The 18,650-nt window shown below is 36.4% G+C and overlaps 1 protein-coding gene across 2 annotated transcripts in view; it reads left to right on the top strand.

Annotated features, from left to right (window-relative positions):
- The window catches only part of LOC148951556 (proteasome activator complex subunit 4B-like), a 95,139-nt gene extending 90,977 nt beyond the window's left edge, over positions 1–4,162 (top strand). For both annotated transcript variants that reach the window (XM_089091194.1, XM_089091195.1), the window contains exon 11: positions 186–4,162. In XM_089091194.1, the coding sequence (XP_088947320.1) occupies positions 186–320 (135 nt within the window). In that variant the 3' untranslated portion in view covers positions 321–4,162. The remainder of the gene's footprint in view (positions 1–185) is intronic.
- The last annotated feature ends 14,488 nt before the right edge of the window (positions 4,163–18,650 follow it).

The raw sequence follows: 18,650 nt of genomic DNA, 5'->3' as shown, positions 1-18,650 counted from the left end.
TCCTTGGGAGCTGTTTCTGGGGTAATTACAGGTAGCTATGCCCCCCCCCCCCTCTCTGTGCGCAGGTATTACTGTGATGATCTCTTTTGTATTAGAATCCAGAATTTTAGCAGGAGAAGTTGTTCCCAGCTTCCTCCCTCCCTGAATGTCACATATCTTTTTTGAATCTAATTCGTTTTTTCCAGGGAAGTGTAAGAAAGACGCTGAGTGACTTCAAAAGAACACATCATGAAACCTGGCATGAGCACAAAGAAAAATTTACTGAAGACCAACTTTTAATGCTAACAGACCTGCTCGTTTCTCCAAGCTACTACGCCTAATTTGGACGTATTCATAGTCGTTAAGGGCTGAAGTGACACCTCTTAGACTAAAATTGACCTCTTTAGAACTGGAAATCTTTAGTTTAGTATTTTCACATGCCTGGCCGTATTCAAAGTGTTTACCAGTTTTCACTAAGGGAATTTATCTTTTTTTTTTAATTCAGGGTAATGAGCACAGCTTGATTTTTTTCCATGCCCCCTCCCCACCTAAAAAAAAGTGGCCATAGTTTCAATAGACTTCCTTTCTTATTCTTGATCCAGAAATAATCAAATTTTGGTTATAGGTGAATAAAAAAATTTAAGAATCTTAGAACGATTTTCCATTCCAAGTAAATGCTCGAGACGGTCCTAGCTTATTTTTATGCGTTTTTGTGGCATAATGTCTAACTTTCCATGACTTGTTTAGGTTTGATCTCCATGACTGCTTTCCTGTGTCGATTGGTATTGAGATTTCTTGCGAACGCCCCGTCCTTTAGGTCATCCCAGGGGGAAAATTGAGGTCTGAAATGATTGGTCCTTGACCTGCGAAAGCTCGGTATTCCTTATTGGAGCCAGAACGTTATTATAGCGGGTAATTATCTTGCAAGGCTCGTTGGTGTGCTGTGTATATCTCAAACTGCTCATCTGTGGGCTTCTTAAGGCTGCTCTTGGAGGGTCTTATTGTTTTCGCAACAAGAATGACGATTTTTGTAATTATCACAGCCAAACTATGCTTAAGGAAACAAACGGCAAAACAAAACCGCAAGGAAATGGAAAACCGCTCAACCAAATCACAAGATCAACAAGTTTAACGGACTAAGAGAATAATCAAGCCTAAATAAAAAGAATGGAAAATTAATAAAAGAAATCTTAAAAGCTAGAAAATAACAAATCAAACATAAAAAGGAATCATAGTAAACAATTGAGGTACTCCAGTCTAATCCAGAATGTAATGCTCCGAGTAGGATTGGAGTAACTTGATTGTATATTTGCCTCTTTTTTATTTTATTATAACCTATATTCTGCTTTTGTTCTATAATTTGTTCTTTATTATTTTTTGGTTTTTAGTTTCTGGATTCTTGTTTTAAAGACTGCATTGTTTATATTTTTTCTTTTTTATTATAATTTGTCTTTTGCGAGTGCTGAAGTATTAACGTTATATTTTTCTTGTTTTCTATTTTTTTTTTTTTTTTGGTTTTGCTATATTTGTTTAGTTTGGCTTTTTTCGCTGATGCGTAGAATAAAGCTTTTTGAACACCAGTGCTTATGCAAATATTCATTTTTTTTGCAACCTGAAATTCGAGTAAGGAAATCAAATATAACTATGAGACCTTTTTCTGACCAATTTTGACTAATCTGTCAAAAGACATTTCATTACTGAGGAACATTTTTTGGTATATTTCTTATGCTAAAATCAAAATTTATTCAGTCAAAAATTAAAATCAAATATTCATTTTTTCTGTCAGATACAGCACAAAATTAGAAACAGTTTAACGGAATTATACTCGACTCTGCATTTCAGACCTTTGCAAGCTGAAATTTGATTAAGAAAAACATCCTTAAATTCCCCTAAATATATCTATGTGACACTTGTCTGACCAAGTTTGACTAATTTGTCAAAAGAGGTTTCATTACTAAGGAAGATTTCTTAGTGTATTTATTATAATAAAATCAAAAAAATTTTCTAGCATTTACGGTTTTCACGCAACTACTTTTCAAGTTTCTTGTTAGAATTACTGGTGTTTCAGTTAGGAAAAAAGCTTTAATTATCCTTACGCAAAAATTGTGGGTGCTAGATAACACTTCTTAATTTATTGATCTAGTATTAGAATTTGCTTTATAAGACCTCCCTAAACAGATTGACCGAACTAAACAAACCATGGTAGGAAATTATGAAGGGGGGGGGAATGTAATTTGGGTTCTAGTGTTTTAATTTTATGATAGCAAAATCATTGTCCACCAGTGTTATGATTGTTATGATTTGTCCTTAAAAATGAAGTCTATATTATTAAGAAATATTATTTAGTTTTGATCTATAACCCTGGATCATACAGATAGGCAATATTCAGAAATTGCATTAGCGAGTAATTTTAGTTGCCGTTGTGCCGATTCCATATCGGCTAAGTAGGCCTTTCACACTGGTTCGCTTAAGGTCCGTGAGACCCATAAGCTTCATAGCGTAAGCTACTTAAGCTTCGTAACGTAAGCCGATTACAAAGTTAAAAAATTTCAACTTAAGATCCGTAACATACGCAACATAGAAATTTCGAAAGTGATTTGAATAATTTAAGTTGAACATGGATGATTTTGATACTTTGATAATACAGCATGCGAAGGCAATGCTCATCTAGCCTAGCCTATCTAGGCTGCTCCACGTACCCGCAGAGGCTGCTCCACTTTCTCAATTTTCGTTCCTCTTCCTTAAGTAACACAGCTGACAGAGCTAAGTCTTCATCACTGCTGGAGTTAGAATAAAAAAAAATTGATTCCATTTCTTCTTCTAGATTTTTTCCTTTTTGTTAGATAAAATTAAATTAAAAAAAAAAGTTTTACCAACTGCAATTCGGGAGCAACATTAAAACTTACAGCGAACAGAAATAATTCCGTATATGAAGGGGCTATGCCTTCCTCAGCCCTTGCTCCTTGCGTTAAAGTCTTAGAGTTCTTAAAAAATACTTTTCATTCAAATTCAAAGACCCTTTTGTTTGGTCAGTCTTTCTTAAAGAATTGTGACAGAACGTAAAGCTTTTTGACAGCATATCAAAGGATTCTCTGATATGCTGAATCTGATAATGTGGTCTTTATAAAGATCGCTTGATTTTTATGGGTATTTTCCCCCTTGTTTGAAAATAAGGCAAATTTTCTCGGGCTCGTAGCTTTTGATGGGTAACATTAAACCCAATGAATTTTATATATTCGGTATCAGCATAAAAAGCAACTCTCTTGATATATCAATTGCTATAAAAAATCCTGTTTTTTAGGGGTTCGGTTACTATTGGGCTTAATCACTCCTTACTTGCAGTTCTTTACCACGAACTTTATAAAAGATATATTATAGAAAACGTTTCTTCATCTTTTTTTAGAGTTAAATAGTGCATACAGAAACTTATGTTAGGGAGCTTCAATGTAAAAGCTCTTTACTCAAGCTCCATGGCGTAAACCACTTAGAGTAAGTGATAAACTGGCAAAGTGAAACCGGCGTTACGCTCACATAGGAATGTTTCTTTCACGGATGTTGGTGTTTTCTAGAAAAATTGTATAGTATCCCAGTAACTGTTCAGTCTCTTCAAGTCAGTAAGTTTCTTGACGAAGCATCTAAAACTGCTTAAATTAGCAACAAAATTGTCTTGGCAAGCGAATTAGGTGCGTTTGAGCTAGCATCATAAAGTCGACGGACCGTCGACATTTTACTTTTTAGTGTTTGGTTTTTGTCTTTTATGTCGACTTGGAATAGAACGACAATGGATGACAATTTGAACAATTTTATGACAATTTTACAATTTTAGGTGCAAAAAAAAGGTAAAACAAATTGAATCATTTACATACTAGCACCGATGTAGAACTTCTTTAAAAATGTGCTAGTAGGAGCACCCTGAGTAGTTCAAAATCTTCCTATGTAATCTATCTTAGGTATAAAATTCCCCTCCGTCTCCTCCCCCCCCCCCAGGTCCTCTTAATACTTTTCGCGCTGACTAAAACTAGAGACCCCCAAACACAAATAATTGACAGTTGCTTTCGTTCACATTTTGTGGTTACTAATTATCCAACAACGCCTGGCGTTTTTCAAATACTTTTAAATTTCAAAATACTATCGTTATTTTGCATGTGGGAGCTCTTCTAAGGTAGGGGGATTGTTCCGCAAGGGGGGGGGGTTCAGGTACTGTTAAATTTAAAAATACGGTCGTTATTAACACGTGGGTGGGGGGAGTCTCCGCGGAAGCTTGAATTTCTTTTAAGATCGCAGCAACGTGCGACAGGTAAACTAGTTTCAGTAAAAATTGCGTTTTCGGAAGAAAAGATAAAAGTTCTCACCAGTCTTGTATTGTTGGTAAATTTCCTTAACTCCCATCCAATCACAAATCTGAAACACTTACTCGACGTTATGCAGTAAAAACTGAAGCCTAGAGGCAAGGAAGTATTTTATCATACATTTCATTTTCCATTTTGATTTTGCCGCTTGAATTTATATCTCGACAAAGAAACCAACGGACTTTTTATCCAATGTCTGCCGTATCTACAGAGGATCGAAAAAAACGACAAAACACCTCGTCAGGTCAGCTGATATGCTAACTCAAACGTGGCAAGGGCTTCTCTATGAACTAAGAATAAGAATGACGCGTCATATTATTATAACCTGTTAAAACTATGCTTTTTTCTGACATATTTTTTTTTGTTGGCTGCTAATAATAATTATTAGTTTTGTACTTGTTTCAGTAAAAAAAAAAAAAAGTACCTTTTATGCTTACTGCTGATCGTGCAATATTAAAACACTTTCTCTGTAAAACGAAGCTATTGACTAATTGGGTTTTGAAGTTACCAGTGTTACATTGGAAATGGCTGGCGTCAAGCTGTTAGCACCTAGTAAAATTATTCTTTTTTCCGATATATGTAACTACATTTTTCTGTTCGCTTACTAATAATAACTATCAACTTTATGCTTGACTCGTATTAGAATAATGTAGTCTATGCAAGGCCGTATCCAGGCTTCTTGTTCGGTTGGGGGGGGGGGGTGTGTGAAAAAACTCAGAAAACACAAACAATTGTTTATCTGTATTGTTCTTACTTTTTTGCGATTCAAACAAAAAATTCGAGGGTGTTTGAACCGGGTAACCCCCCCCCCCCTATATACGGCCATGCCTGTGTGCTCACTGCTCAAAGTGCAGAATCAAAACATGTTCCCTGTGAACTGAAGTTGTTGACTAATTACAGCTTGAAGTTATGAAAGTTACATGGAAAATTATGGTAAATAATGTGTTTAAAATTAGGAGACATCTAACGATCTTTATAAATCATCAATCGTTAGAACAGGTTCGATAACCACTCATGAGGCATGGCTATTAATCAACGAGGCTGACGTAATTTTTTTTTATTTATTTAACTTTTAACTTGATTTTTTTGTATTACTTAACATCGCCTTCGATATACACTCCTTCTCTATCCCTATAACGCTCCATTCGTATTATCGTATAGCACATATAACACGAAGCTTATTTTTTTTATACGGAATGGGTTGGCTTCAGAGGGCGGTATTTATGTAGAACTTTACCGTCATCTGTGCCTATAGCAGTGGTTACCAACCGATACTGGGCCATGGCCTCGTCGTGATATTCAAATTTTGTTATTCAAGATCTTACCTGTATTCACCTGAAGGAAGCTTAAAAGGGCATTAACTTGCCATCTTTTTTGTGCGTGAATACAACACATTTTATACAGTGTACAACGTCATGGCAATGCTATCATGTAACATTTTTGCACTTTAAATGCATTTGAATGTGACGGTGTTCACATGACTTGTTTTTTTCAAATTAAGGCTGTAAAGTATTGTCAGCCGAAGGATGCACTTCCTGTTCATGACCCACCAAATTGTTTCCATGTCTCACTGATGGGTCCTGCGCCTCACGTTCGGAATCACGGACCTATAGGGACTTTATAGGCTTTTCTATTCCAAATATTAATTTACAGTCTGTGATTGTTTTTATTATTATTATTTTGGTATTTTCCCACTATACGGGCACTTCTAAAAAGTCAAGTTTGGTTAATGCTAATGAAATAAAACAAAGCAGGATGAAAATATAATAGTTTAGAAACAAATTTGGGCTATATATTTGCAAATTAGGGGTTGGGGGTGAAGCATTGCATATATTAAATACGTAACCTAACCTAGGTACCTTTTCTCCCCCTAAACCCCAAAAAACAACAGTTTAAATATCGTAAACGCATTGAAAACACAGGCTAAGCATTCCGTTACTGTATAGCGGTGTCTTGAAATAAAACGTCAAAAACGGGTTTTTTTGTGACTGGTTTCCTTATAAGTTCCCATATAATGGGAAAGAACCTTTTTTTTTTGTTGCCGAAAGAAAGATTTCTCATTTCGTTTTTGTGTTGTCTTGAAGAATGGATAGTTATTTTTATTTTTGTGCATTTTTAGTCTTAGACGGAAAAATATAGGAGATTCGTTTCGTAGTATGTTGTCTATGAGAAGGGTCGTTGTTTTATTTTAAAGAAAATATGATATATTACTGTATTTGGATTGTTCTGGGGAGCACTGAAGAGTTTCTTTTTTTCAAGGGAATGGATAGTTATTTTTTAATTTGTGCATTCTTTTTTAATCTCAGACGTAGAAATATATGGGATGTTTCTTCCTTGTTGTTTTCTCCATATTAATTAAATAGTACATCTCTTTTTATTCCGTGTGAGGCGGAAAGACTTCTCGTTTCATTTTATATTGTCTCTGAAAATAGGTTGTTATTTTATTTCCAAAAATATATGTCATTTTGTTTTCTTTGGGTGATTTTGAGGTGTTGGGTGTTGACACTCAGTCGTTCCTGGTTGATTTAACTGATAATAAAAATGAAACAAACAAACTTTAAATACACAGCTTTGTGCCAAAAAGCACGTTGAGACCCATAAACATATCAGATTCTTTGCTAACATGCTGTACAGCTCCCACTTTACTCTTCGGAACAACCTCACGCTTCCGTAATAAATGAAAATGATTAAACATAGCATAGGGTTCTTCCCTTCTTCCCTAGACATATAGCCACATCAGGTGAAAAGGGCTTTTTTGTTTTGTTTTTTATTTTGGCTTAAGGAAAGATTTCTCATTTTGTTGTTATAGTCTCTGAGTTGATGGATATTTATTTTTATGATTTTTTCTTGTCTCTGAGTTTAAGAATATATGGAATTTTCGCCCTCTTATTATTCATCTCTTAGTTAATAGAGTGGGACGCCTAGATTGTCTTTTCCTTCTTTTTTTGCAAAAGTACCCTTTTGATGCCACAATCTCCTCTCAACATAGTCTTATTTTTGCTTATTTACCTCTGGAACCAGAGAGAGTAAGCAGACCTTGTTTGTCTTCAATTACCTTTCTTAAAAGAAGTTGTACTTATTTGAAAAAAAGAAACTGAAAAATTCGGTGTTCTGGCTTAATTTCCCTTCGAAACCACAACCTCTTCCACTGTAAAGAAAAGGAAAGATAACTTTCATCGTAGTTAAGAGCCTGGCGTTTATGAGACCCCTTGCCGTTGGGGTAACGGCTATTTAGATGGGAATTTGTGACCCGTAGACCAGAGGATAAAAGAGTATGCTGACTTTGCTGAAGCTACCTGAAAAAGCTGGGATATAATACAATTCCCCCTTTACAATCCTCATTTTTGAAAATTCGTCTCACCTTGTTCACTTCGACAGAGTTAGAATGCTATCAGTAACTCATAAATGTTGGAAACAAAATTCAGAGAGGCTATTGAATAAAAAAAAAAATACACCAAGTCTTAATAGAGACGGTGGTGATTTAGGTCCAAGTGAAATTTGGGACCCGTATTGAATACATTGAAGCTACATTCAATCCTATCCCTTAAGAAACAACCATTCGTCCTTTAAAAATAAAAACACATAGCTCAAATACAAGCCTCTCCCAAGACAAGCCGATCTACCTTTTTCAGTGTTTTGTATTTTTTCTGTTGTTTTTCGTTTCCGGTGATTATGTTCTAGATGCGCAGTGATTTTGTTTTTCGACTCATATTTTGGCGGAGAATTTAAATTCAAACAAGTCTTATGTCACGGCAAAGGACTGCTCAAAAATTCGTGTAATTGAGCAATTGATGCCCCGAAAATTCCTAGCTACAGGTGAGCTTAAACACTTTTTAATTATATCCTACAATCAGGCTGGTATAAGAAATCTATTTTTCAGGCAGTCAATTTTCGGTGATTCTAATATATTTCATCTTCTGGTTCACACTGAAAACATAAGCATTATTTATCAGTAGCTTCTATAACAGTTTTGATTCCCGTTATGTTCACGCGATATTTTTAGTTCGCCCAGATTTTCAGACGTTTTTCTGTGACTGTTCCTGTTGTTTAGAAAAATTTCCTAGTTCCCTAATAATGTTTCAGCTTTATTAATTGCATGACCAAGCAACTAATATTGATAAAGTTAGTAATCAAATTGACTCGACAAGTGAGTTTTGCTCATGTGTGAACCAGGGATAATTCTTGTTTAACCCTTTTGGTTTATGCTTTTCTTGCACATATATACTCAATATTATGTTGAAATAGACACACGGTTGTCAATAGATGGAGTCCATTATAATCTTTATTATTTGGCCATGTCGAAAATGAGTCTTCAGGCAGCACACTTCTACTAGATCTTATTGTGGGAGTAAACAAACCCTATTGGAGTATTAACCAAGGAGGCAATGAATTGTCCTGAATATAATAAAAAATTGTAATGCGCTGGGAGCTGGACCAAGAGACACGTTCTCGGGGCAAAAAAAAAAAAAAATCAAGGTTACACATCATCCAAATCTCAGATAGAACTGTGTATGTGACTCTGTTTGTTTGTTTTTCTTTGGATCAAACATGTATTGGGTAACATGAAGGAATCTTGAAGCAAGGGCACCCATTGGGAAGGGCAATTTCACTCTTCTTTAGATTTTGAAAAATGTTTTATCTCTGGTATTTTTATTAAACAAACAAAAAAGTTCCCCTCTCTCTAGATTTTGAAAAATACCCTTTTTGTGTCTTCCTAAAGTTTATCTTTTTCGGCCAACCATTTTGGTCTAAATGGAAAAGAGGGGTGGGAGGATGTTGCAAGGAAAGATTTGAGGGAAATGGGAACTTCCTATGAGGGTGTAAAGAGGAAGGTTTTGAGTAGGGTGGGATGGAGGAGGGGCGTGCGTAGCTGTGTTGGCCTTTGGTGGATTGGTGCTGCGGTAAGGTGTTAGTAGTAGTTGTATTTAAAAACATCGAAAGAAGACTCTTGTCATCCCTGCATTTTCGTGAATTGGCACCATGGTACCCCCTACTCCACAGAAGACAAGTCCCGATTTCATGCTAATAAAAAAATGCTTTTGGCTAACATTAAAATACTGAGCGTATAAAGCATAATGTGAGGCACACGACTAACAAAAATTAGGAGATAAGTAGAATGTATAGATTTATAAGTAGAAATTAAACCAAGAAGGGAATTATTCTGGAAAATATAAGGACAGAACTAGTTTTCTGGCCCTTGGCCAAACTTCATTGATGGACTGTAAATTTTTTCAAATCTTAATTTGTTTTAATACTGGTAACTAGCTGCAGCACCAAACCACCTGGGACCAACACTGCTGCACACGCTCTTCCTTTTCCCTAGTCTATTCAAGGCCTTGCTCCTTATCCCCTCTCAAAATTCTGATTCCCTTTAAATCCTTCCTTGTGTCCTCTTTCCATCCGTTCAAGGGGCAGGAGGAGGGACAACCTTTCTTTCGCTTTGCCCTAGATGGATGGCCGAAAGCATAATCTGGTAATCTGTCAACCTTCATATGTAAAATGTGTCCAAGCCATTTGTATCCCTAGTAAGCGGGATAGAATATTGTTTTTGGTACAGCTTGTTATTTGAGGTACGGTCAGTCAGGATATTTAAAACTGTTCTTAGGCGATTCATATGGAATATTTTTCATAAATCTTCCTTTGCCTTTTGAAGCGCCACATTTCACAATGATACTTGACCACTGAGTAAATTTGCAGTGGGCCACATAATTTAGCTAAGATGAAAGTGAAAACGCCCTTTGATGCCTTTTTTATGCTCTTTCATAATTCAATAGTGGCTTCTGGGGGTTATTGGATCTTGAACCCTTAAATGGGCCCCGGAGGTATTTCATATGAATAAAGAAAGAGCATAAACAAGCATCAAATTATGTTTTTACTTTAATCCTAGGTAAATTATATGGCGAAATGCAACTTTGCCATGAAATTTGCCCACCCCCACCCCTCTAATGTGCAAATATATACCATGAATTGTTGACGGCAAAGTTTCGAATCGCAAAATTCAGCGCTATTTTTGTCGATGGCATTGAAACGGGAGGAAAAAATTTTATGTTTGAGTTGCCAAATAAATGAGGTTTGAATTGTTCTAAATAAGTATTTTTGGAATATGTTACTCTTGAACAACTTATTTATAAACTTGTGATATATTTTTAACCATTTTTCAATAACTTGACTAGTGTTGATAACTTCTTTGTGTGGTTACAAAATGAAATATCTTTGGGGCCCCTTTAAGGGCACAAGATGCAACTAGCCCCAGAAGCGATTCTTGAATTAGGAAAGAGCATTAAAAAAGGTATCAAATGACGTTTTCACTTTCCACTGCAAATGTGACGCCCACTGCAAATTACCGGCCATTGTTATTACTATAGCTTCCAATGTTCTAATTTGGGTTCACAGATTTATCTCCTAGTTTTTCCAAGCTTAATTTAACTGCGAAAAAACGCCCTGGGCCTTGGCTATTCTACTTTTTGCATCTTCATTGGATCCGCGATCTTTACTAATAATCAATTAAGAAAACTTTCCGAAGAATAAGTTTTTCAGAGAAAAGTAACGGCCATTTTAAACTTAAGCTCAGCAGATACAAATATCTTTTGAAATTCAACCTCAAAATGACCAGAAATTACTATTAAAGAATAAATGAAACCCAAAATGAACAGAAATTAAATAAACAATCATAGCAAAACCGTAGAACAAGAAATAATATAAATGAATAAATAGATCTTAAAGCGAGTAATGCTTAGATTGAATATGCAAATCAAGCTTGAAACGAACAAAAATCATAGGCAGCGCGCTAGCGCTGCCTAAGTAAAAAACGATGTGGACACAATGTGTTTTTTTTTTCTTCTTCTTTCTTTGACAGGCACTTTGTATCGAAGGAGTTGTCGTAGAAACTTCAAATAGGGCTCATTCGATTGGAAATTGGGGTGGCTAGTGCCCTTTTTAATAGTCGAAAGTGATTGGAGGGCAACTAGCCCCCCCCACGCCCATCATTCCTCCAAACACATCCAATCAAAATTTTGAGATAGCCATTTTGTTCAGCATAGTTGATTACCAGATAGAAAATATGTTTTTGAGGAGAACACTCCCCCACAACCATCGGCGCAAGGGTTTTAAGTTATGCCCTGAGGGCATATAAGTACAATGTTTGCACAATGTACTATGTATCATTTATACATAGAAAATATGTTTTTGAGGAGGAGACTCCCCCATAGCCCTCAGGGCAAGGGTTTTAAGTTATGCCCTGCGGGCTTATAAGGTTTTTATAGAAGGCGTTGTCGTAGAAACTTCAAAACAGGCTCATTCGATTGGAAATTGGAGCGGCTAGTGCTATTTTTAAGAGTCGAAAGTGATTGGAGGGCAACTAGCCCCCTCCCTCGCCCATCATTCCCCCAAACACATCCAATCAAAATTTTGAGATAGCCATTTTGTTCAGCGTAGTTGATTTCCAGAAAGAAAATATGTTTTTGAGGAGGAAACTCTCCCACAACCCTCGGGGCAAGAGTTTTAAGTTATGCCCTGAAGGCGTATAAGAACAATGTTGGAACAATGTACTATGTATTATTTTTCTCCTTTAAAGAAGGGCACTTCATATGGAAGGAATCGTCGTAGACACTGCAAAGGGGCTCATTCGATTGGAAATTGAGAGTTCTAGTGCCCTTTTTAATAGTCGAAAGTGATTGGAGGGCAACTAGCCCCTCTTCCACACCCAACAATACCCCAAACACAACCAATAAAAGTTTTTGAGATAGCCATTTTGTTCAGCGTAGTTGATTTCCAGTAGAAAATATGTTTTTTAGAAGGACACTCCCCCATAATCCTCAGGGCAAGGGTTTTAAGTTATGCCCTGGGGACATATAAGATTTTTATAGAAGGCGTTGTCGTAGAACTTCAAAACAGGCTCATTTGATTGCAAATTTAAAGGGCTAGTACTCTTTTTAATAGTCGAAAGCGATTGGCGGGCAACTAGCCCCCCCACGCCCCTTCAGTAAAGAACGATGTGGCCACAATGTGTTTTTTTTCTTCTTCTTCTTAGTCAGGCACTTCGTATCGAAGAAGTTGCCGTAGAAACTTCGAAAAGGGCTCATTGGATTGGAAATTGGAGTGGCTAGTGCCCTTTTTAAAAGTCGAAAGTGATTGGAGTGCAACTAGCCCCCCTAGCCAACTAGCCAAGCAACTAGCCAAGAGCAGGGCACTTCATATGGAAGGGGTCGTTGTAGAAACTTCAAAAGGGGCTCATTCGATTGGAAATTGAGAGTTCTAGTGCCCTTTTTAATAGTCTAAAGTAATTGGAGGGCAACTAGCCCCCCCCCCCCACGCCCATCATTCCCCCAAGGGCAGAACAAAATTTGCACTTTACTGAAAAATACAAATGAATCTGCATTGTCAGTTTAATATACATATACTGATATTTAGTAATCAAAATGTTACTATTATTTGATTTATTAAAGTTATGAAAGTAAAACATTTATATTTTTCAGTAAAGGGCAAATTTTGTTCTGGACTTCGGAAGGTATAGGGGTTTTGCGCCCACCTTTTCCCCAAACACATCCAATCAAAATTTTAGATAGCCATTTTATTGAACGTAGTTGAAGGTTTTGGAAATTAGGTCTTTAAGGATGACAGCCCCTCCCCACACAGCATTCAGGGCAAGGGTTTTAAGTAATGCCCTGGGGGCATATAAAGTTTTTTTTATTGAAAGCATTGTCGTAGAAACTTCAAAAGGGCTCATTCAATTGGAAATTGAAAGGGCTAGTGCCCTTTTTAATAGTTGAAAGTGATTGGACAGCGATCTCACACCCACCGTTTTACCAAAAACATCCAATTAAAATTTTGAGATATCCATTTTGTTCAACGCAGTTGGAAGTTTTGAAAATTAGGTCTTTTAGGATGATAACCCCCTCAGAGCCTTTAGTGCAAGGGTTGTGAGTTATGCCCTGGGGGCATATAAAGTTTTTATGGAAAGTGCTGTCGTAGAAACTTCAAAAGGGCTCATTCAATTGGAAATTGAAAGGGCTAGTGCCTTTTTTAATAGTTGAAAGTGGTTGGATTGCGACTAATGCCCCTCTCACGCCCACCATTTTCCCAAACACATCCAGTCAAATTTTTGAGATATCCATTTTGTTCAACGTATTTGAAAGTTCTGGAAATTGTGTCTTTTAGGATGATAACCCCCTCAGAGCCCTCATTGCATGTGTTGTAAGTTTTGCCCTGGGGGCATATAAGGCATATACAGAAATTTGTTGAATATAATTTATAGAATAGATTTAAGTCTTCCTCAAACCCAATTTTTATTTACAAGATATTCTACCTATTCATGAGGTAGGAACTTTGCAAGTCGCTGGCCGGGCGCTGCTCTTCTTCATTATTCATCAACAGAAGTAGAAATCTGGTAAAAAATGAAATGGCTGTTGCATTTCAAAATCTTTATAGGAGAGTGAGCTTGTACAATAATTGTGTAATTCTAAACAAACTGACAGTAAAAACTAGTGTTATTTTTATTCCTTAAAAATTGCCGCGCGTATAACTTCAATTACATCATCACCGTGATTACATTTTATTTTTTACTATCGAAGCGTCGAAAAACAACTATTTGAGAAACACTTCAGAAGTATATGTGAACTGCGGGATATGGCTATAGTTATTATGAATGAAAATCAACTTATCCACTCTGTGTGGAATGAGGCCATTTCTTTTCTAAGTCACTATCATAGCCACTATCAGGCCTAACACCAAAAATAGTCTTTCTGCGGTCACACTAGTCGCAGGAATAGACAATAACTTGTTGGCAAGTGCGGCGACGTAGGAAATTTCATCGCGATTGTGTCTTCGGAACAGAAGAACGTTGCCGTCGTCTTCGGTTTCTTCCTATGTCTTTAAAAGGATGGAAGTAATGTGCAACTTGATTCCTGATTGGTTCCAGCTCTTCCCGACTCGCTTCCCTTTTTTAGACAACCTCCTTGTTCTCTTTTTCAGCCTTCTTTTTTTTGGCAATGTTTCTTCAACCTAGAAAAATCTCAAAGAACATCATTTTATCACACGACCTCTTTTCCGCACCACCCAGGAGGTGGGGGTCAAGGCGTGTTTCTTTTTATAGAGGTATCACCAATAGTTACTAATCCTCTGTTTAATTTTCATTAAAAACAATTACTGAAAATTTCAAAAATTGTTTTTAATGAAAATTAAATAAAACAAGTTCTTACTAAGCCAAATTTAATGAATATATATATTTTTGAAAAATATTTAGTATGGTCCAGCTAGCCTCCTTTAGACGCCGTGGTTTACATTTATAAAATTCACATATATTGTGTATTATATTAAAAAAAACCTCTTTTCCATACCATCCAAGAGATACCATCTAGGCAAAAAGATACCTAGATGGCTCTTCCATACCATCTATGTACGTTTTTTGGAGGTTTCGGCAGTTCCTTTTACTCGTTAAGATTAGTCAAATATTACATGTAATTAGTGCAAGCAAGTGAGAAACTAGTAGCCAACTTACTAGTTGTCTGCTATAGCCACTAATCCTCTCTTTGATTTTTATTAATTATATTTACTCAAATTTAATACATATACATTTTGAAAAAGTATTGAGCATCTTCCGCTAAGTTTCCCAGAGGCCAAGTTTTCCCATATGAAGTAACTTTAAGGGGCAAGATTATATTTAAAATAATTAAAATAAAGCAAGTTACAATTATTGTAATTTTAATAAGACATTCCGGTTTTCGAACTTTTTTTTAAATATTTTAAATGGCGGATCCGTAATATAGACCAAAATATTTTGAGCCTTATAGCAGTAAGATTTATGAATGTGTTTTAAAAGTCCTGTTCACTAAAAAGCATTGGCAATCACTAAAAAGCATTGTTCACTAAAAAGTCCTGTTCACTAAAAGTCCTGTTCACTAAAAAGATTTATGAATGTGTTTTAAAAGTCCTGTTCACTAAAAAGCACTGTTCACTAAAAAGTCCTGTTCACTAAAAAGTCCTGTTCACTAAAAAGTCCTGTTCACTAGCTCCATGGGAGCCCATATGGGGGGCAGTGGGGGGCTCCAGCCCCCCTGGCTGAATGATGCTAGTTTGTATTTAATAGTTTTGTTTTGAGATTTTTCGTATTCAACATTGGATGTTCTCATGAAACCACGTGAGCCCCCTCCTCCTGAAATTTCGTCTGTGGGCGCTAACCGTATCATCCACTAAGCAAGCATAAAAACTCCATTTAGCAGTAATAAAAATTATCATTGTTAGCAACAATTCTTATCAATATTTGTATCTTAAACATTGTAGTTTATTTACCTTGGAAGGTATACAAATAAGTTTGTCATATCTATTATGCTGACTACTTGATTTTCATTGATGATTGATGGGAGTGCATGGTTGTGTTTTAACAATATACAAAATAATTCTTAAAAATCAGGAAAGGCTTTTAAAACATACAAAATACTTCTTAAAAAACACAAATGTTTTTACAAGTGTTCATAAAAAATAAGTCTTATAAAAATACATCCACTAAGGCTACATCTTCTTTTTTAAGATTAATTAAAAAAACTTTTTCCGCAGACTAATTTTTTCAAAGAAAAGTAAAGAACTCCATTAAACAAAAAATGAGCAAAAATAAAATAAAATAATCTACCAAGCTTGAAACTACCACAAATCAGAATCGATAAATAAATGAAACCCAAAACGAACAGAAATTACAATAAATAACCGAGTCAAACTCAAAACGAGCAGAAATTAATATAAGTTGGGCGCAAAACCCCTATCCTTCCCAAGACCAGAACAAAATTTGCACTTTACCGACACAAATGAGGATGTTTTTACTTTTATAAACTTAATAAATCAAATAATTTAAAATTTTGATTACTAAATATCAGTATGTGCATAATAATAATAATAATAATTTATTATAAGCCAAAAAACAGGCCATACAGAACAGTATTCTTAATTACACTCCACAAGAAAAATAACATAAATATCAAGTTTCACTCATTGATGTCAACGCTTCATTTACATATTTACATAATTGCCTGATTGTCCTTTTTACAGTCGTTTTCAGGATACCCCGGAACTCCAAGTTACCACCCTAAAAATACTTTTCCCTTAATAGAGAAAGTTGCTGGTACTCGGTGAGAATATGGGCCACATCCTCAATACCTAGGTTACATCTGGGGCAAGAGTAATCCGCATCTGTATCTGGGGCCACCCTATTTCTTTCAAATACTCTTTTTCTAATTTCTTAGTGGGAGGCAATTCGCTCGGATCAGAAACTACGCCCTCACTGTCTCCCCTGGTAATGCTATTTTAAAATAGTAATCAAATACTAATATGTATTCAGTTTGGTGATGAAACTTCGATTTTCCAGATTTTTTAACTGCATTGCTCTACATTTGTACTTACTGTTATTATACTAACTATATAAACAAAGCCAAAAACAACTCTTCCCGACCTGAGGTCCCTCGCCCCTCATTCCAAATATAGGATAATCCTAATCCATCTAAAACATTTTTTATTTGGTACGGCCACGATCTATATTAAACTGACAATGCAAATTCATTTGCCTTTTTTCAGTGAAGTGCAAATTTTTTTTCTGGCCTTGGGAAGGCATAGGGGTTTTGCGCCCAACTTATGTTAATTTCTGCTCGTTTTGAGTTTGACTCGGCTATTCTATAATAACACCTTCTATAAAAACCTTATATGCCCCCAGGGCATAACTTAAAACCCTTGCCCTGAGGGTTATGGGGGAGTGTCCTCCTCAAATACCTATTTTCTATGTGGAAATCAACTACGCTGAACAAAATGGCTATCTCAAAATTTTTAATGGATGTGATTGGGGGAATGATGGGCGTGGGGGGGGGGGCTAGTTGCCCTCCAATCACCTTCGACTATTAAAAAGGGCCCTAGCCCTTTGAATTTTCAATCTATTGAGCCTTTTTTGAAGTTTATATGACAACGCCTTCTATAAAAACCTTATATGCCCCAGGGCATAACTTAAAACCCTTGCCCTAACGGTTGTGGGGGAGTTTCCTCCTCAAAAACATATTTTCTATCTGAAAATCAACTACAATGAACAAAATTGCTATCTCAAAATTTTGATTGGATGTTATAAACAATAAGTAGAACAACCGGGAAATTTTTATACAAGACAGTGGAACGTTCCACTGTCTTTTATAAAAAAAAAATTCCCTGTTGTTCTACTTATTGTTTACGATGGAAAGGCAGTGTGCTCGTCGCTATTTGATTGGATATGGTTGGGGGAATGATGGGCGCGGGGGGGGGGGGCTAGTTGCCGTCCAATCGCTTTCGACTATTAAAAAGGGTACTAGCCCTTTGAAATTTCCAATCGAATGAGCCTGTTTTGAAGTTTCTATGACAACGCCTTCTATAAAAAACCTTATATGCCCCCAGGGCATAACTTAAAACCCTTGTCCTGAGGGTTTTGGGGGAATTTCCTCCTCAAAAACATATTTTCTATCTGGAAATCAACTAGCCTACGCTGAACAAAATGGCTATCTCAAAATTTAGATTGGATGTGTTTGGGGGAACGACGGGCGCGGGGGAGGGCTAGTTGCCCTCCAATCACTTAAGACCCTTGCCCTGAGGGTTATGGGGGAGTGTCCTCCTCAAAAATATATTTTCTATCTGGAAATCAACTAGCCTACGCAGAGCAAAATGGCTATCTCAAAAATTTTGATTGGATGTGTTTTGGGGAATGATGCGCGTGAAGGGGGGGGGGCTAGGTGCCCTTGAATTACTTTTGACTATTAAAAAGGACACTAGCCCTTTGAATTTCAAATCGAATGAGCCTGTTTTGAAGTTGCTACGACAACGCCTTCTATAAAAAAAACCTTATATGCCCCCAGGGCATAACTTACAACCCTTTCCCTGAGAGTTGTGGGGGAATGTCCTCCTCAAAAACATATTTTCTATCTGGAAATCAACTAGGCTGAACAATATGGCTATCTCAATATTTTGATTGGATGTGTTTGGGGGAATGATGGTCGTGGGAGGGGGGCTAGTTGCCTTTAATTAAAAACTTTAAATGCCGCCAGGGCAAAACTTACAACCCCTGCCCTGAGGGCTGTGGGGGAGGGGTTGTCATCCTGAAAGACCTAATTTCCAAAAATTTGAACTACGTTGAATAAAATGGATATCTAAAAATTTTGATTGGATGTGTTTGGGGAAAAGGTGGGTGTGAGAAAGGGGCTAGTTGCCCTCAAATCACTTTCGACTATTAAAAAGGGTACTAGCCCTTTGAATTTCAAATCGAATGAGCCCTTTTTCAAGTTTCTACGACAAAGATTTCAATAAAAAACCATATATGGCCCCAGGGCA

The sequence above is a fragment of the Artemia sp. Qi Xiang Cuo genome, chromosome 6 (assembly GCF_049724085.1).
Source record: "Artemia sp. Qi Xiang Cuo chromosome 6, ASM4972408v1, whole genome shotgun sequence".
Classification (NCBI taxonomy): Eukaryota; Metazoa; Arthropoda; class Branchiopoda; order Anostraca; family Artemiidae; genus Artemia; species Artemia sp. Qi Xiang Cuo.
This window is presented reverse-complemented; position numbering and strand designations above follow the sequence as displayed.